Source organism: Patiria miniata, unplaced genomic scaffold, assembly GCF_015706575.1.
Source record: "Patiria miniata isolate m_02_andy unplaced genomic scaffold, ASM1570657v1 HiC_scaffold_30, whole genome shotgun sequence".
Lineage (NCBI taxonomy): Eukaryota > Metazoa > Echinodermata > Asteroidea > Valvatida > Asterinidae > Patiria > Patiria miniata.
The window spans coordinates 8,327,354-8,346,251 of record NW_024037070.1 but is presented as its reverse complement, the minus strand read 5'-3'; the positions used below and the strand labels follow the sequence as shown (position 1 = coordinate 8,346,251).

The 18,898-nt window shown below is 39.9% G+C and overlaps 3 protein-coding genes across 4 annotated transcripts; 1 reads left to right on the top strand and 2 right to left on the bottom strand.

Moving 5' to 3' along the window:
* Positions 1-376: 376 nt before the first annotated feature.
* LOC119739389 (palmitoyltransferase ZDHHC3-like) lies at positions 377-7,046 on the bottom strand. Its single transcript, XM_038214323.1, has 8 exons — positions 6,955-7,046; positions 5,790-5,984; positions 4,696-4,881; positions 3,673-3,818; positions 3,268-3,343; positions 2,903-2,984; positions 2,330-2,463; positions 377-1,496 (listed from the first exon to the last, which is right to left on the bottom strand). The coding sequence occupies exons 2-8, from the start codon at positions 5,946-5,948 to the stop codon at positions 1,332-1,334; spliced, it is 948 nt and encodes a 315-aa protein (XP_038070251.1). The 5' UTR covers positions 5,949-5,984; positions 6,955-7,046; the 3' UTR covers positions 377-1,331.
* Positions 7,047-7,335: 289 nt separating this feature from the next.
* LOC119739388 (exosome complex component RRP42-like) lies at positions 7,336-10,999 on the top strand. The gene is made up of 5 exons (XM_038214322.1): positions 7,336-7,483; positions 8,158-8,591; positions 8,996-9,119; positions 9,819-9,974; positions 10,302-10,999. Exons 1-5 carry the CDS (start codon positions 7,427-7,429, stop codon positions 10,395-10,397), a joined length of 867 nt encoding a protein of 288 aa, XP_038070250.1. The 5' UTR covers positions 7,336-7,426; the 3' UTR covers positions 10,398-10,999.
* An 846-nt stretch (positions 11,000-11,845) lies between these two features.
* LOC119739258 (schlafen-like protein 1) lies at positions 11,846-18,796 on the bottom strand. Of its 2 annotated transcripts, none has more exons than XM_038214116.1 (7): positions 18,600-18,796; positions 16,340-16,476; positions 15,012-15,187; positions 14,395-14,497; positions 13,531-13,651; positions 13,219-13,299; positions 11,846-12,547 (listed from the first exon to the last, which is right to left on the bottom strand). In XM_038214116.1, the coding sequence occupies exons 2-7, from the start codon at positions 16,450-16,452 to the stop codon at positions 12,527-12,529; spliced, it is 615 nt and encodes a 204-aa protein (XP_038070044.1). In that variant the 5' UTR covers positions 16,453-16,476; positions 18,600-18,796; the 3' UTR covers positions 11,846-12,526. The 2 variants fall into 2 exon arrangements, with proteins under 2 accessions (XP_038070044.1, XP_038070043.1); XM_038214115.1 differs by having other exon boundaries at positions 16,340-16,473; positions 18,592-18,795.
* Between the last annotated feature and the right edge of the window lie 102 nt (positions 18,797-18,898).

Here is an 18,898-nt window from a genome sequence, read left to right as displayed (position 1 = left end):
CTGTCCGTGGAGCACCAAGAAATGAATTATCAAAATTGTGGCACATGTGGAAAACACTGTCTGGAAGTACTGTAGTCAAGTCCATCACAAGTAAAGTACGAGTCAGAACATGTCACAATAGCAAAATAATTGTATTGTCGAAGTTCATTTAAAAAGCTTGTGACTTGTGATGGTTTATGATTTTTGAGGACTTGTGATGGAATTGTGAGGACTTGTGATGGACTTGTAAGGACTTGTGATAGAATTGTTAGGATTTGTGATGGACTTGTGAGGACTTGTGATGGACTTGTGATGGACTTGTGATGGAATTGTTAGGATTTGTGATGGACTTGTGAGGACTGGTGATGGAATTTTGAGGACTTGTGAGGACTTGTGATGGACTTGTGATGGACTTGAGAGGACTTGTGGTGACTTGTGAGGACTTGTGAGGACTTGAGAGGATTTGTGAGGACTTTTGATGGACTTGTGGTGGACGTGTGAGAACCTGTGATGGATGTGCGAGTACTTGTTAGGACTATTTAGGAATTGTGAAGACTTGTGAGGACTTGTGATGGACTTGACTACAACAATGGTGTCCAGATCAGTCATAATAGTCATTTCACATCTAAAATAACAGATAAACGTCTCAAATATACACACATACCCGGTGGAGTTTTACCTCAAACAAGTCTAAATGACACAAAATATGAAAGACTGATCACTATGAACGAGAGACAAATTTCAGGAAGGCTTCAGTTTGGAAGTTCAACTTGGTGCACCAAGTTGAAAAACTGTCAAATTTGTACGTCATCTCAACCAAAACAATGCTGTCTTGAAACATTTAACATGAACACAGAATTAAACCACCATTCCCCATTAGCAAACAATTTCCTGTATGTACAGACAGAACATGATCTAAAAAATCATTCATTATGCATATATTTTCCGGCATGATCCTACCCTTTTTTCTCTCTTTGTTAAAAATTTTCTGCAAATTCGATTCACTGGCTCAAAAAGTTCATGAAATTTACATTTACCAAATTTCACCAGACAAAACACACATTATATTGAACCATTCACACTGAGCAAATTGTGTACAACATTTTTGCAGTGTACTTTAAAGTTAAATATTTTCATTGAAATTAGTGCATTTTTCAACAAAGATTTGTTTTTTATTTGATCGGCCAGGCAAACACTGATATTCACAGAAAAAACAAATTCAACAAAAATTTATTTCATTTGAAAAAGATTACAAAAAAAAGTCACTTAGGTTTGAACCCGTGATTGAAATAAATACAAGAAGCACTTGTTGTGTTATGGAATTCCTTTGGACCCTAGACACTACGGCCTAGTCATACGCTGTACATGTACACTTCCTCTTTTCCCCATTTGGTATCTGGGGAGACAAACGGATTCAGCCAAGCCAGAGACATCTTCTGGCCGAAGACTGATTTCATGGACATACAACGTGTCTTCTTGACCCAGGTTGGCTTCTCCTGCTTGAGTTGCTCAATGCCCTGAGATGGAAAAGGGGGAAACAAAATGAGTCTGCGGAAAACATTTTTGGTTACATTTCGTCACCTTTTTCACGAACTGACACGCACATGCTGTGTGCTTTCTGTTCGCAAATACCACGTAATCAATAATTATGGTTTTGTCAAACCCCAACTTGGAAATTTTATATGCGAGGACGAGTTTAAAGCCCTTATGGCGTTGAGGTCCAGAAAATGCTTAAAGGCCCGGAAAATGTTGGATCCTAAATGCTCCGTGGTGCAATCCGAGGCATTTCCTGGTCACTTTCAGGGTCCGACTTTAGTGGCAACCCGCTAGCCAAATGCCACTCAAAACAGCGGCGGGCTAGTCAAACTATTCCGTAAGTAGCCCGGCTGGCGCGGCAAAGATAAAATGATAGAAAAAATTAAATCATTTAATTCTGAGAGCACACCTGTATTAATTTGTGTCAAATTTTATTAACTGATTAAGGTTATTTTATTAGATCTGTTTATTAAAACAATGACAAGATTGCCTCAGGATACACGTTTTACATGTATGCATATTGTTGTTTATGAGACACAGTGTTGCGCTGATAACATTTTGTTCAAAAGGTCAGGCAAAAGTCAGGGTTCGACCTTAACTGTTTTTTTAAATAGCCAGCCGGGCTACTGAAACAGACTCTTAACTAGCCCGCGGGCATGTTCACTGGCCCGCATGTTTTAATTTAATAGAGTGTCTCATAAACAACAATATGCATACATGTAAAACGTGTATCCTGGGCAATCTTGGCATTTGTTGAACTCATCACTCAGCATTCGAACCCCTCTCCCCAGCGTACGGGCCTGGGTATGCTTACCGTTTCATCGGTACAAATGGAGTAGACCTGTGTGCCAAACATGATGGCTGTGAAGAGGGAGAAGAGAAGAGCTTCAAAGGTCAAGATCATGATGAGGATGATGGTGGCTGGAGACGAGAAGTACAGACACTCCGCTGGAAAGGAATACAAGAAAACAGAAATAATCAGATACATGTAAAAATGTAAACCAGTAATAAAATTAACCAGTTTCTCATCCTGCTTCCTTTTTGGGGAGATTCTTCAGAAATTTAACCGAAATTAATATTTTTGGGCAAAAAAGGTTTTTTTTACGTGATGTAGTACAAGTGACTATTGTTCACTAAAGTGCTGCTAAAGTGCTGCTTCCATCATTTCTTCATAAAAGCCTGGATGAGAAAAACTTTTTTGTACTCCAGCTCTATGTTAGCGGTTCCCCATTTTATCAGTGTCTTTGTTCAAGGGGCGCTAGTCAGAAGCCATAAACCTGTATATGCCATGTAGCCAGAGATAACACCTAAAGTTACGATGCTAGCAACATTAGCAATGCTGCAAACCTGTTAAATAGCAAACTGGAATTACTCTGGTGCTACTTACGTCCCCACTGCGACCGAACGCACAAAAGGCAATGAAAGAGAATCAACATGATTGCATGGAGAGACATCAACATGATGTACATCTGAACAGAAAAGACAAAAAACAGTTTGTTAAATATAATTTTTGATTATAAAGATCCCCCTTTCAATGTGCTAAATGATAATAAAGATTTATTGATAATACCATGGAACGTCGTTATAACGAACATCGCGGGATCCACAGAAAGTGTTCGTAATAACGATCGTTCGGTATAGCGATTTTGAATTGCCTGTACCCTCTTTTGACCAATAGTGTACTGGCATTTCTCACGCCCCGCAGCCGCATACTGTAAATACTGTAAATAAGACAAAAGGCCCCGTACTTACCGTAAATAAGACAAAGAACTTCTGGTTGCTTTCACCAACACAGTTGTTCACCCAAGGACAATGATGGTCCATTTTCCTGAGGAAAAAAGTCGGAGGACAATAAGATAAGATGTTAAATATAAGAGTCCGAATATAAGATGTTAAAGGCTGCTCCATCATTTGTAATTAATGTTTGTTTGAAGCAACAAAAGTGCTCAAGATCTAAAGAAGGGTGCTAAGCAACTAACCTGATGAAGTTTCAGCTAGGTGAATGCTGTATATTCCGGAAAAAAAACAATATTCTAGGATTGTGATTCCAAATCAAAAGATGCCGAATCATGTTTTGAATTGGGCCTGAATTCAGCATCCATGACACGTTCTCACTGAGCCGATTGCAGCTAATTACGTGTCAAGCTTGCTACGTACTTGATACACCTCCTACAGATACTGCAGTGGTGAGCCCTCTCCGGTTTGATGCTGATACACTTTGGGCAGCGATACACCACCTGACCCACACTGAGACCCATGTTATTGATGTGTTCCCTGGTGGCGTTACCTAACGGTATGGCTCCCTAGAATGAAAGAAAAATATAGCACTGGTCTGTTCACTACATTAACCCTAACCCTGCCAGACGCAACACAGTGCATCAGGTGGAAAAAACTTTGATGCATTCAGCTACCAACACCAGTGCATGAATGGCCAGCTCTGAAACAATGAGAGCTAGTCCCATTGAACAATGCCACAGTTGTATCCTGCTGAATGCTGTGACCACAGACTCTGAGGCAGTGTGGCCTTGAGACTTTCCCCTGATGGATCTTGCTGCAATGGGCAGGCTTGTCACTTAGACAAGTGTTGCATGTTGCTGCATTTGGCAGGGTTTCTGGCCAAAATACCCTGGAGGGTAATTTAAAGGAATATAAAATATGCTCCGAGTCTCCAATTTTGATAGAGACAAATCTTGTCACCGCATCATATCACTGTTCAATTATGGCGCCCCCTTATAATGGTGGACGCTCATTGCGCAGCTAATGTACATCGTCACATCTGTATGACAGTGAGGCCGCATCTGAATTACATTGTTGAGGCTTACAGTAACACACGCATCTATGGACCCTTTTACAGATAGATCGGAAGTGTGCAGTATATGTATGCTGCGCCCTGGGAAAGTTGGCGTGATGAACAGGGATTTTGTGCGGAGCAAAATGCCCCACAATGCAGTGTAACCAATACGTTCACAGCACGTTTGTGGTCTACGGGAAGCGTATTTGGCTGCTTCCATAAGTACATGTGTTATTGCCGGCCGTGGCCAAAAAATTCAGAACTGGCCATTTTCGGGACAACAGGTCCCAATTTCATGTAGACAACGCAGTAAGCAATTTAATAAAAATAAATAAATAAACAAATAAATCTACATGAAACAACTATTTAGGACAAAACTGCACACTTACAGGGTCGGTCATCATTGCGCGTACGTGGGACACCACCGAGTTGCCCGACAATATGCAGAAGAGGATACCATGAAAGATTGTGTAGAGATCTAGACCCCTGGGAAGGAGAAGGCATGTCATGACAGCGAACGTGCCGTAGGCTATGAGGAGATAGGTGAAGACTGCACAGACAATGCCACAGGGATCCTGAAGTACATGTACAGGGGAAAAATAAGAAATGAAGAGGACTTTAGTTAGTCTGAACACAGCCTTGCAGATTTTGGATCTTGCGTCTGAGACTGGCCAGTGTGTAGTTGACCTAATGACCTTTTATATAGGGGTCAGCATAATTTAATATCTATCCTGCGTTCCACATGAGGTGGGCGAGTGCTGGAGAAATTTGCCAATCACACATCAGGGAAGATAACATCAACCAATAAGATTTTGGCATTAACTCAGGGTACTGCCTGTCCTCATATATACTTGTGTGATAGGAGGTCAGGTTTCTCGTTAATTTTTTTAAGTTAGGTCAGGTCTCTCGATGAGGTGTTTTTTGTTTTTTTTGGTAGTGGCGAATTTTCTTCTTGTAAACTGAAGCGTGTATTTTTGAGTTCTGGAGAGAGAAAAAAATCAATTATTTGAGTATTTCGCTTCCATTAATGATGTCCATTGTATATTTTCAATGTGAAAAGAAAACACAGACACGAATCACTAATACAGGATTTATGAAAGAGACTTCTCGAAACAATCATTCCTCTTTCTTAACGGTAGTATTGGGAAAATCCACAAACAGGAAAAAGTAAAATATTATTGAAAACAGAGGGGACATTCATCTCCTTTATGAGCATTCAACAACATATTTGAAAACCTTCAGTTCCATTTTTAAGTCAGCTTTGCCACGCTGTCCCAGCTTTGCAGGGAAACTGCTTTGATCAGTTGATTAACAAATTAAGCACACACCAATACAGGCAGCCCAAATACACACATCCTTTTTTGCTTTATAGAAAAGCAGTGATAAAAATGTTCCAAATGAACATTAAAAAAAAAGAAGCAAAGTCAACACATATGGGAAATGTTTAAGATAAAAAAAAGAAGAAGAGAAATTTCGATCTCACCCTGACAAACCACTCATCCTGTACGCCTAGCTTGGCAGTCAGACCACAGCATTTGCAGCATCTGTTGCTAGCTGCCAACATCTTCAGTTTCTGGTTTGCTGCATCATTGTCGGGAGCGTCTCCATTATTTGGATGCAGTGGCTCTAGACGTAAACTCATGATGACAGCTGATGATATCAAAGAGGAGAAAAGTTCCTGCCAAAAGTAAGTCAGAAGAAGGAAATAATAAAACATGAGGAACGTGTATTCTTGGTACTCAGTCCCTCAGCATTTTCGCTCCGAACCTTCCATTAATTAATCCTGAAAAATCCTTCACTGTAGGCCTACACTAGTGTACAGAAAAGTACAAAACCAATTATTTGTAGTTAAAACTTTCCAGGAGCATCAAGTCTCGTAATCGTATAGAGTAAAAGATGATGTAAAGATGATGTAGAGATGAAGTAAAAAATAAACCAGTTTCTTGTCCCCGCCTGCTTCCTTTTTTCCTCACCGCCTGTTTTTTCTTTTCTTTTTTAATTCATTTGCAATATATTTTGTACATTATATCGTCTTTTATTTATTTGTTTCCAACAAAATTGTAGCTATGTAAAAGGGTTATGGGTCCTTTGGAAACAATTTTGTATCAGCAAAGTAGTTGAGATAATTGAAGAATCCATCCGCCATCCCTGAAAATCCGCTATCTTTGGAAAAAAAAGAAGAAAGCCCGCTACCTTCATTTAAAAAAAAAAAGACCGTCAAGAAACTACTTGTTGTTTTTACTCAGCCTTACAATTAATGGTTACATATTTGCAATTCCAGCGTAAACATTAACAAACACAAAACAGATAATCACGTTCATGACGGTGATAAATAAATAATCAGGTTAGAACATACAATTTTATTGCAAAATACAAAACAAAAGTTGCAGCCACAAATTGCCCCTCCCTTTCCTCACAACACACATACACATATTACAACTAGTACTAGGTTACAACGCATGACTCATCTATTCCAGTATTCGTTGACCATGCATGATTGACACTGAGTGACAGGCCGCAAACACGTCAATTATTAGCCAAAAGTCAAATCAAAATAGTAATACAAATGTACAAAATCAAACTGCCGAAATGTAATATCCTTTACACTTTTACACCATTTTCAAAAGACTAAAATTAGTAAATATTACCTGAAAAATATAAAATACAGCGCGGATCAAAATCAAACTCGCTGAGACGAGATGAGAGTTTTTCAAGTAGAACGCCCTCTATCGATCCCGGAAGTGAAAATCAGCAACTGAACAATCCACTATACAAACGGGGATTTTTTACGAAAAAATAATAAAGAGAATTTGTAATTTGGATCAAGAATTATCAAAAAAACTTTTAACAATCAATATTGAATTAATATATATAGAATTAATATTTCCAATTTTCATAAGAACATTATACAGAGAAATGACTAAAAGAATCTAGAAATACTTTACCAATTACCTCACTAAAAGAAATGTTATGATCCAAGAACTTTGATTTAATGGTCGTACACCCAAACTCCTTAGGTAAAAATCGAACGTTATATACGAAAATACTGACTAGGTTAACTGTTAATATCGCACGTTTTTTGCTGCATGTTCTGCAAAAGTTATATGTGGAGGCGGCAGGATGGCGAAAGTTCAGCTTAGTTTGGGAGAAAAGACTTTCATTATACACGGTGTACAGGTAAACCTAAGGCAACATTTCATTTAAATCCCTTAAAGTTTAAAGAAACAAAGATACCCAACAATACATGCCCAATGAGTACCCCCCCCCCGAAAAAAATTGCCTGTGCATGAGGGCGCTGTTGTCATTATTTTACATAACTTAACCAGCTAAAGATTAATTAAGTTTATTTTAATACAAGAGGAGAATTTTAGAAACAAAATGTTGCAGCCTGACACCACTTTTTTCTTCATTATCAATATCAACTCAATGAAGGTCAGTCATTGCAAAAATGATGATCAGACATGAATCTGGGACTGAGAAACATTTCAAATTTTGTTAGGAAATAGCCTACTTAGAAAATTTTCTTGACACTTCATAGACTTTGTACACAACCACTGAAGTGGTGTCAGGTTGCAACATTCTTTCTCGAATTTTAATTTCCCTCTTACTGATTAGATAGAATTATTTAGGCTATTGTAAGATAAATACTAGAATCACAGTAAATCATTTCAAGTTGTCAACAATGATCAATTTCAGAAGGTAAAGATAAATTAAAGTCTCTGATATGGATTATCAAGGCCTATTAAAAGTATTTATTTTGGGATACAGAAATGTCTGATTTTCTTGACTTTCTAATGGTGCAGGCCCTAATTAGAAATTTAATTTGAGTTCACTTATTGACTTGACAATAGGATGGTCTCCGCACAGATGGACGAAGCTGCGATGCATTTCGGCCAATGGAGCTGGAGTGTGGTGTCGTCTCAAACACCAGTGGCTCATCTCGGCTCCGCCTCTCGAACACCGAGATCCTGGTGGGCGTCAAAGCCGAGATGGGCAAACCACGACCGACACGACCCAACGAAGGCTACTTGGAGTTCTTCATTGACCTCTCGGCCAATGCATCCCCGGAGTTTGAAGGTCGCGGAGGCGAGGAGCTTGCCACAGAGATTGCTAACACACTGACCTTGACCTATGACCTCAAGAACGTGTTGGACTACCAGGCGCTGTGCGTGTTACCTCAGCAGTGCTGTTGGGTGGTGTATGTTGACGTGGTGGTCTTGGAATGCGGAGGCAACTTATTTGATGCCATTGGGATCGCTGTGAAGGCAGCTTTGTACAATACCAGGTTGGATTATAACTCAGATTTTTTGTGATGTTTTCAAATTTTTATGAACTTTCTGAGAATTTAGGCTAAAATGTAAAGTAAAAAGGCAGATTTGAACATTAGAATAACTTGGCTTTTTTTACCTCCCTCTCTGACCGGGGGTGTTAGTTGTTACCTGGAAGAAATTAACGTCAATAAATGTACTTATGTTGTGCCATTGCAGGATTTTTTTCTTTTATTTTGAGAATGTTGGTTTCACTTTACAAGATGTGAATTGATGTAATTTCCTGCTTGCTCAAAGTCTCAGAACTGAATATAGATTTTAACCGGTAAAGTGAGTAAAGATTTATTGCTTACTTTAATAATGAACAATCCTCTGAACACTATTAACTTATAATTGTATTGTCTGTATTTTATTGTGGCAGAATACCAAAGGTCAAAGTTCAAGTAGATAGTGAAGGTCAAGAAGAGATTGAGGTTTCTGATGATCCTCACGATGTCGTCTTGTTAGACACCTGTAACATGCCGGTATTGGTCACCGTCAGTAAGGTAAGAAACTAAGATACTATTCATTCAACAGGCAATTTGCCGACTTCTGATTATAGATATTAAGTGTGTCAGTAATGTTTTTCCCACGGCGGTGCGAAACACGCCGGGGGCTTGAGCTGCTTATGTTGGTTGGTTGGTTTGTTGGTTGGTTGGTGGACAGTTAACTCGGTGTGTATTATACTGTTCCACGCAATGCGTGTATCACAGCTTTGCCAGTGAGTTTCTATGGAATACCTGCAGTTTTGTGACACTGATGCGCATGCATCTAATTTGCATATTAGATCACGCCCATTGCATTGCAAAATTCGCAGTTGTACGGTTCGTGGAACTGCTGTGGGTTGTACCACTTGGTACTTGTTACTTATGCTGCTGTTGTAGTCGGTCCATCACAATTCCTCAAAAATCCATCTCAAGTCCTCCAGTCCCAAGCCAACTCACAAGCTATTCAAATGAACCACAACAAAGGCATTCTTTTGTTTTTGTTTGTCCTCTGTATTTTGCGACTGGACTTACGAAAGGACTTAAGATTTGCAACGGACTAGAATGCAACAATGGCTCACACCTATCCCCTTATCAAAGGATTGGCTGCTAATTTGAAATCTGTCTGTGGAATTTTTTTAACCAATGCAGACAGTTAAGATTGGAGTCCGTATTCACAGTTTATTTTGTTTATGGTGGTATATTTTGTCCTTTCGTTAGATTGGTCAGCAACACGTCGTGGACGCAACGCTTGAGGAGGAGGCTTGCTGCCTCGCCTGTATCGTCATGGCTGTCAACGCAAAGGGCGCCCTCGTGGGCATGGAAAAGAAAGGCTCTAGCAGCCTCACTATGGACAGCATACAGGACATGATCACGGCAAGTATTACAGAAATACTACACTTTTTGATCCGTTACTGAGGTTACAAAATTGTATCGCAGAAAACTAACCTTGACATTTATACTGTGACAATATATAGATTTTATAAAAACAGAAAGAAAAAAATTGCCCAAGAAATGTAAAAATATGCCTGGAAACTCAGTTTAAAGAGTTGGTCACATATTATTGCTAAATGCAAATATTTCTGTCGGGCAAGTTATAGATTCTGGATTCGGCCTAGCAAGATTACTGTTTGGATATTTCTGGGTGATTTACTCGCATTTAACTAGTTGTTTATTTTTTTGATTGTTTATTTTTGTTTGCAGACTGGCAAGAAAGTGGGCATGAATCTGAACAGCAATCTGTCGTCTGTTCTTCAAGAGATTGGACGAGACGCTTCCAGCTCGGGCTTTCTGTCCTGACCCGCCAAATATGAGAACTAAACAATTGAATGACCCATACATGTGCTATACGCACACACTGTTATTAAGAGTGCTGCGTAAAGCCAAGAGCAAGTAACTGGAGGTGGCAATCACGGCACATATACTTCCTCACGTGGTCCGTCACTCACATTTATGAATCGAGGATACCTCTAGAACCAAGGATGCCATGGAAGTATCGTCTCAGCAGACTGGATGCAGTTTGACTGCTAGAAGACTGATGCGACACAGGCCTTTAGCTTCTCGTCGCTTGTGAGGAAACCGAGATGTTCACGAGCTTGCTTTGAAAACACTATGACCGGACTATGGGCCCAAATATTAGACAAACTCTGCGTTTCTGAACATCAAATGCCCACACCAAGAATAACTTTTCTGCATTCTGGGTTATTCTCAAACAACGAATGTGACTTGCTTTTTTACCCCCCCCCCAAAAAAAAAAACCTACAGACAAGCTTTTTTCAACACTTTTAATATAATTTCATACAAAATTCATAAAGAAATATAAACAGTGAAAAAGCAAGTGAATTATATGTAACATAATCGGAAGAGAAAAGTAACTTCCTGAGTGCAGCAAGAAACATTGACGTACACGCATGTAGCACCATAACTGAGTTAATTGGTCACAATGATTTTTGTATGCGTGTAGTCTTTAACCCTAACTCCCTAGGCCTTTTTGCTAGGATGTAGCCTCAATCCTGCAAAATCCTCCAATTGGCCTCATGGAAAAATAGCATATAGCCTCAATCCTGCAAATTCCTCCGCTATTTCTTGAATATGGTCCATGGAGGGGTGACTACTGCCTGAATCCTGCAACATCCTCCGGCTATGACTGTCAATAGGCAGAGGCAGCGACATCCTGGAGCAGTGCGGAGGATGTCAAGTATAATCAAGGGCTAAATTTATGCTAGGCTGAGCGTAAACAACACAAGGTCCAGCCCAAGACCTTGACACAGTGCGTACTCCGAAATCAGCAATGCACTTTTGCCATGTAACCTCAATCCTGCAAATTCCTCCAATTTGCAAAAAGGATTTTGGAGGATTCAGGGCGGTTAGGGTTAATACAAACAAGTACAGATGTATAAAACCAAACTATTTTTTTATGAAATGATTCTAATCAAAATCCTTGGTTTTAAATTTTGAATGTAGGGGTTATCATTCAAGATAACACGAATGGATCAACGGATAGAAAACTCATCACTACTTGTTTAGTTTTCCTTCTTTCAAAATTTTAGTACTGTGAATAAACTGAATACATAATAAACAAAAATTAAGGCTGAAAGACCCTTTTCCCAACCGTTTTTTTTGCAATATGTTGGCTAACCAAAGGAAATGATTTCGAAATAACTTTCAATTAACCTGAAGTGAATTGGCCTTTTACAAGTGTCTGAAGTATAGAAAATATAATCATCATGAACACTATTTTTAAAACGATTACGGGTGTTCATAATCCAATCGCTCATTTTCAAAATAGAAAAAAGAAAAAGATACTGCACATTTAGTAAACAAAAATGAAAAAAAAAAACCAAATTTGGGTGCTTCCCCTGCTCTTGATATTAAGCAAAAAAACCTCATCTGTAGTTTGTGAATAGTGTCTAAACAAATAGAAACAATATTTAGATTTTGGTCATATGGCAAGGTTTTTGATATTGCTGGATTTTATTTACAATGTTTTGGGGGAAATCTTGCATCTTTTGTGAAAACTGTAAACCACAAAGAACGGCCGACCTCAAAGAGCTTTGCAACCAGCTTCACTGAGCACCAGGTTTTTTTTTTTTGCTACGAAAAGCAAGTACCTACACTACCGGGTGGAGAGAGGCAGTGTCTTGCTCAAAAACAAAGGCACCAAGTTCCAAGTCATGGTTCAAACCCACGTACCACGGCACATGAGTCAAACACCGTAACCACTTGACCACAGCGCACCACACCAGACAATCTGTATAGTTTAACTGCAGCTAATATGAAATTGTTGCAAAAATTACATTTTTGAAATTTTATTTTGAACACATCCATTTGCTCAGAAACTGACTTTGCTGGTGGTACTTTATAGCGAGGCTGCTCAATGTAGTTGACCATCTGAAATCAGCTGCTTGAGTGAATACTTTTGCCATTGGCTACAAACGCTGCCCCAGCATCTGAGGAATAAAGAAAATGGCTCAGCATTAGTTGTTAAGCAGGAGGTCTTGGGTTCGAGTCCCACCCTCGTAGCTTGTGACTTTTTTTCTTGCAAGTCCTCGGACAACAAAAAATATTTTGGTGAAGTGCAATACCCAATATGTGACCTGTTCATCACAAAGTGAGCTTAAAGTCGGAGCTTAAAGTTGAGATATTTCTTTATTTGAATTGTGCAGAACAAGAGCTTTCCATGGTATATAACATTTAGGGGTACTGATTTCAGTAACAGAAATAAAAACCAATTCTTGAGAAAATGGCATTTAAAAATCCTGCAGTTGTGTTACAGCGAATGAACAGTCAACTAATAAAACGGGAAGAAAGTAGGCTTTAAACATGTTTGACGACAACAAAATTGGAGAAAGCTAAAAGAGGGCTTGCAGACCAAGGTTCACCTGGAAACAAAAAATCGACCACACCTTCAAATTTTGGCTTTATCCCTCTGTACTGCAAAATGGCAATTTCCGACTTTAAGCTCAGTTTGCAATGACAGATTACATATTGAATGTACATCTCCCCGATGCAAACTCCATCTTGTGAACAGATAAGACGCTGCAACACGGGTCTCGACAAATAAAATGGGGTTTACCATTTAGCTTCTAGAATTCAGGTTTGCTTGGAGATAAACTCTCACCTGCTTGTACTTTGTTATTGCAAGATCCTTTATCTGTAGCGCATTTTGGAGCTCGATGCTGCCGTCCCGTTTGATGAATACCTGAGATTAACACACAAATACAAGTTGTAGATTTACGATTATTTTGTACTCCTAACGGTTTGGTTGGAGAAAATATCTCAAAGGTTTGTTCAATTAGGAGAAAAGATACGTTCTAGCCATTGCTGGCCTGACAAAATATTGAGTAGCAAATTATACACATTGGGAACATGTCAAAATTGTACAAATGTACGTAGTTAAGGGTCAAGGGCTGTAAAAATGCCTTTAACTTGCCTTGTGGTCACTAGTCTCGAAGATATCTTCCAGCGTCCCTGCCTTGACAGATATTTCAATTACTTTGTAACTGAAAAACACCCGGGATCCATTGGGGGAACACAGAGGTATCAGTCGTACACTGGTCAACCAAAAACAGAGGAAAGAAAAAGGCACGAGTTAGAATCTTACATTTAGCCTTGTTTGTTGAAGTAGCCTGGATTGGACTGGGGTAGGTGGGGGTGGGTGGGGGTGGGTGGGGATGGGTGGGTGGGGTTTGGTGGGGGGTAGGTGGGGATGGGTGGGGGGTGGGTGGGGTTGGGTGTGGGGTAGGTGGGAGGTTGGTGGTAGAGGTTAGGTTAAATGCCGAGAGACATTTTGGTTACATTTAACGGCAAGTTTTCTTACATATTTAATGTTTACGTTGAACACAGAAAATTGCCCCAAAACAGGAATTGAAGTAGTGATATCTGTTAAACCAAGTCTCTCTGGGTGCTGTTGTCAAAGTCATGCATAATGGACACCTAGCCAAGGAATCACGTCACATTATTAAATGCAGCTCAATCAAACCAAAAAAAAAAATCATTTTCTGGATGAACCAACTCACTGTCAGTTTAATATCCACCCAGATTTTAGACAAATTAATTTTCTCTGGTAAGTCAGCTTTGATCTAACGAATAGTAAATATTTGCCATGGGATGAATTTTTCATAGGTACACATTTTGTGCAACTTTCTACAACTGTTAAATATATGAAAACTGTTTGACATCCCTTTTTGGTTAATTCTTAGGTGACTATGTTCCGACACCTGACACCCCGCACATAAGATTGTGTTACTCCCGGTTAGATCCTGTAGGATTCAGCAGGGTTAGGGTTAATACTAACCTGTGGCAGGGTGGTCTGGGCAAGAACTTATCAAATGCCTTTTGGATGGTGCGCAGTATGTGTTCTTCGTCTTTCGCTGTGACATACACACCCATGATAACACCTGCAGACAAAATGGATACTAACAATTAAATGATACATGAATAAGTATTACCATGGGGGAATATCAAGGTTTTTTTTGAAATTCCAATTTAATTAATAAGATTGATTTAAAAGAAAATACAGTTCTCGTCTGGGCTTTTTGAAAAAATGATGGACGGTCCGCCTCTTTTTTCCCAAGATGGAATATTTTCCAAACTGGCAGATGGATTATTCCCATTCTCTCGACTCTTTTGGCTGATACAAAAATTGTCAACCTTCTAGCTACAATTTTTGTTGGAAACAGATAAAAAGACACTATATTGAGTTAACATAGTGTTGTTTCCAACAAAACTGTAGTTACGTAAAAAGGGTGACACCTTTTGACACACTTAGCAAAACATATGTATTTAAAAAAGAAAAAGAAAAAAAAGAAGCGAGTGGGGACTAAGAACTGGTTTATTTTTCCACTTGGCCTAACTTGTAGTCAATTTTTACTCCGACACTCCACTCTCCCATCAGTTTCAGCAAGTACCAACCATTGTCTTTTATCCCGAGATAGAGCGTCCCCCCTTCTCCGTTGGCAAATGCACAGCCATACTTCTCGACAGCTGAGGGTAGAATGTCGTAGATGTAACTCCCTTGGGCTGCCTTGAATTCCACATTACGATTCTCTCTGGTGTCTAGAAGACCGCCACTGATGTAATACATGGACCTGGACAGGGAAAACATTGGAAGATTAAAACATAAAGACACTTACAGTCTGTTTATGCTTAGTGAACGACCACTTGGTCAAGTTACGGACACTCATAACTGTGCAAAGACACTCCAAGTTACCCTAACTCCCTAGCATGATTTACTAGGAACCATACCCATCCTGGCAAATTTCAACACCATATGGGAAACTGCACACACACATTTCTGACTTTGATTCTGGAGGTGTGCCAACCCAATGTAAAAGACTGTCAGTTTAGGGGTACTGTACCCATCCTGATGGATTCCAACAAAACATGCCGTTGGGGTTTGATGGGTTGAGTTTTGTTAGGGTTAAGTGTCCTGGGACAGCTCCAACTGACAAGTTCATTTTGACTGAGTGTTTTTGTTTCTGATTGAATCCTCTCAATGTGCATAGACCATGTGTCCCACATGTGATGTCATGCCAACAGCAAACCGCTGGACAAACCAAACATTTATACATCTTTTGACTAAGGCCAAAAAAAAAAATGTTGGTCTCTGGTCAAACCGAAGTTCCGGAATTGATGCGGTGACACGGTTTTTTCTTTTTTTTGGTGGCTTTTTTTTTTTTAAGCTTGAATTGTACAGACAAGGTGGGTACTTTTTTGCTTTTTTGTGTCCTCATTATACATTGGTGTCCTCCATAATTTGCCTTGGTGCCCTTTATCATTTGCCTTGGTGCAATTTCCCCATTCCTTGGTGCTCCTTGGTACAAAAAGTTGAGGCGGTGCGGCAATAGAGGGCGCTGTTGTAGCTTCCGTGTTAATTTGAAGAAAAAAAAAGGTTGACGCGCATGATTAAAATCAGCGCGCGTGCTGACCAGAGACCGAGTATTTTTTTTTTTTGGCCTAAGCGCTGTGGTCCAGTGGTTACGGTGTTGGAATCTTGTGCGGTGGTACGTGGGTTCGAACCCTGACGGGGAACAGGTGCTTGTGTTCTTGGCAATACACATTACTACAATTGCCTCTCTCCACCCAGGAGTATGGGTACCTGTGAAGGTAGAGACCAGAATGCGTTGACTTTGAGCTGCTGCAAAAACTGGTCTCTTGGCCTGATGAACAGGTAGTTGGGGCATTCTAACAACCCCATCTCAGTTATAGGGATGTTCAAATTAGTTTGTAGAGAGCCAAACCTGTAAGACACTCTGGAGTTGCTGGATGAAGCTTCTGATAAATCCTCGTCCCTTTTGGCTGGAGTGATGGTGTATTTCTGCTGCTTGGAAACGACCGATGGCGTGAAAGCCATTGTGGATTCATTCAACTAGATCTGAAACAAAGGAAGCAGAGGGAAAATGTGAGGGAGAGATCTTGATGTCATGCTATCAGAACTAAAACAGCCCAGTCATAGACCCCATGCAGAGTGTATCGGAGACTCCCAAATAAAAAGGTAACCAACAGGGTAGTTGGTTTGGACTTAGAATTTTTTCAGCAACTCCCATTCCTTTTGTGTTGCTTTGTTCTCAAGCATTATCAAGGGGACTCCCACTCCCTAGCCGCGTAGCCCATGTAGCCGGCAACAGGATAGTTGAGTTGGACTAAGAATTTTTTCAGCAACCCCCATTTCTTTTGTGTTGCTTCGATCTCAAGGGGACCCCCAGTCAGTGTCCACGTATTTTCACATGTCTCAAACATTTTATTGCAGAGTAGGCCTAGGCCTACTACATTTTCTTTTTTTTTCAGATTTGTGGCTCTGGACTGGAGTGGAGGATTTTTTTTTAAAGGGAAATAAAGTCCGAAATTGTAAAATGGTCCAAGTACAAAAATACAGTAACTGCGCATGTTCAGTGCATATCCGGCAAGCCAATGTTTAGGCCTACTAAGAAAAAAAAGGTTTGACGTCTCCGGCTAAATATCCACTGCCTTTATTTTCAGGGGTGTATTTCCGAGTGGCGGGATATTCTGAAATTTACAATTAGGCCTAGGGGCCTACTGACCGTGACGATGTCGAGCGCAATTTGAGTCCCCCACGCAAGTTTAAACTTGCGCACGCAAGTTTAAACTTGCGCGAGGGACTCCTGAGGCACGCAAATTACACCGCGCCATTTTAATTTGCGTGCGCAAATTTAAACTTGCGCAAAGGCGATCGCAACCTTCTTTTGCGGGAGGGATTTTCATTGATGAAGAAATTTTTTTTCAAAACACGAGTACATGGAGAATCAATGGAATAAATGAATGAATAAAGAAATAAATAAAAAGGGGAATTCAATTAGGTAGTGGATATTTTGCCGGAGGTAATGACGGCAAACTAACGATTACTAAAGGTTTGCCGGCGGCAATCCATATCAACAGAGGGCGCTGTACTCTTTAAAATAGGGCTGAATTATAAGATGTATTAAATTCCCACCAAAAGTTATGTAGCACGTTTGGTGTAACGGTTAAGCAAAGGCTCTAGTAAGCGGGATGACTCGCGTTCGATTCCGACCTCACCACATTTTTAAGGTTTTTTTTCTCATCCCCAAATAAATAAGAATAATCTTCTTTTATTATTTTAACATGTCTCAAACATTTTTTGCAGAGTATTACATTTTCTTTTTCAGATTTGTGGCTCTGGAGGATTTTTTTTAAAAGGGAAATAAAGTCCGAAATTATAAAATGGTCTGAATCCCATCTTGTGAATACGAGGTAACAACGATAATTTTGGCATGGAGCCAGACTAAAACTTGTCACCGGAAAATGTTTAAGTACAAAAAAACAGTAACTGTGCATGTTCAGTGCATATCCGGCAAACTAACGTTTACTAAAGGTTTGACGTCTCCGGCAAAATATACACTGCCATTCAATTAGCGTCAATGAAAAGAAACATTGAGATTTAGCAGTGCTTATCAGAGAAGTTGTTTAAGGGTACGTGGGGGCGGGGCCGGAGAGGGGACCGGGCAAGCAATCAACTTAAGCACACTAGCGGCAGTGGCGTAGCCAGGAATTATTTTAAAAAGTAAATAAATTTGCAAATGATTTTCCTAATTAATGAATTTAATAAAATGTTTCAAAAAAAGGCATTAAGGCATTGTCTCCCGAAGCTCAGCGATTCTACTAAATCGGAGAAAAAAATCTGCTTTAAAAATAATGTTACTTGTTGTTACATATCTGCATGAGTATACCCGGGGGAAAAAAAGTTTAGCGGCTCTATATGCGTGGCTGGGAAGCGAAAATCTATGCAGTGCGCAAGTTTAAACTTGCGTGCGCAATTTGTAGCAAGGAAATGAATGCGCGCGCAAGTTTAAACTTGCGTGCGCGCAGGTTTAAACTTGCGCGCGCAAGTTTAAACTTGCCCGGGGGACTAACTTTGCGCTCGACAACAACAATCATGACAATTCAAATTGAAACATTTTATTTTTAAACAATGTTTAACTTAATTTCAGACGGGAATAAAGCTATTTAAAACCACCTCAGCTGCTGTGTTCATACTCTTGTCGATCCCCCAACAACCATGTCCATCAAATCACAAATTTATCGCTGTCAGACGGTAGTTTTCTTGTGCAAAAAGCCATGTACAGAAGTCTAGTCAAGAGCTTGAAAAAATCAAGACGTAGACTAGACAGTTCGAAAGTACCGCCGCGCCCTACATTGTGGAGCCCGCCCTCTTGCGGTTGCGATGGCTAATAGACTGTCAACAAGGTGACTAGCGCCCTCAAGGTGTTGAAGGTAGTTAAATTTCGTCTGATACCTGCAAGGTCGTTTTGTTTTCCCCACTT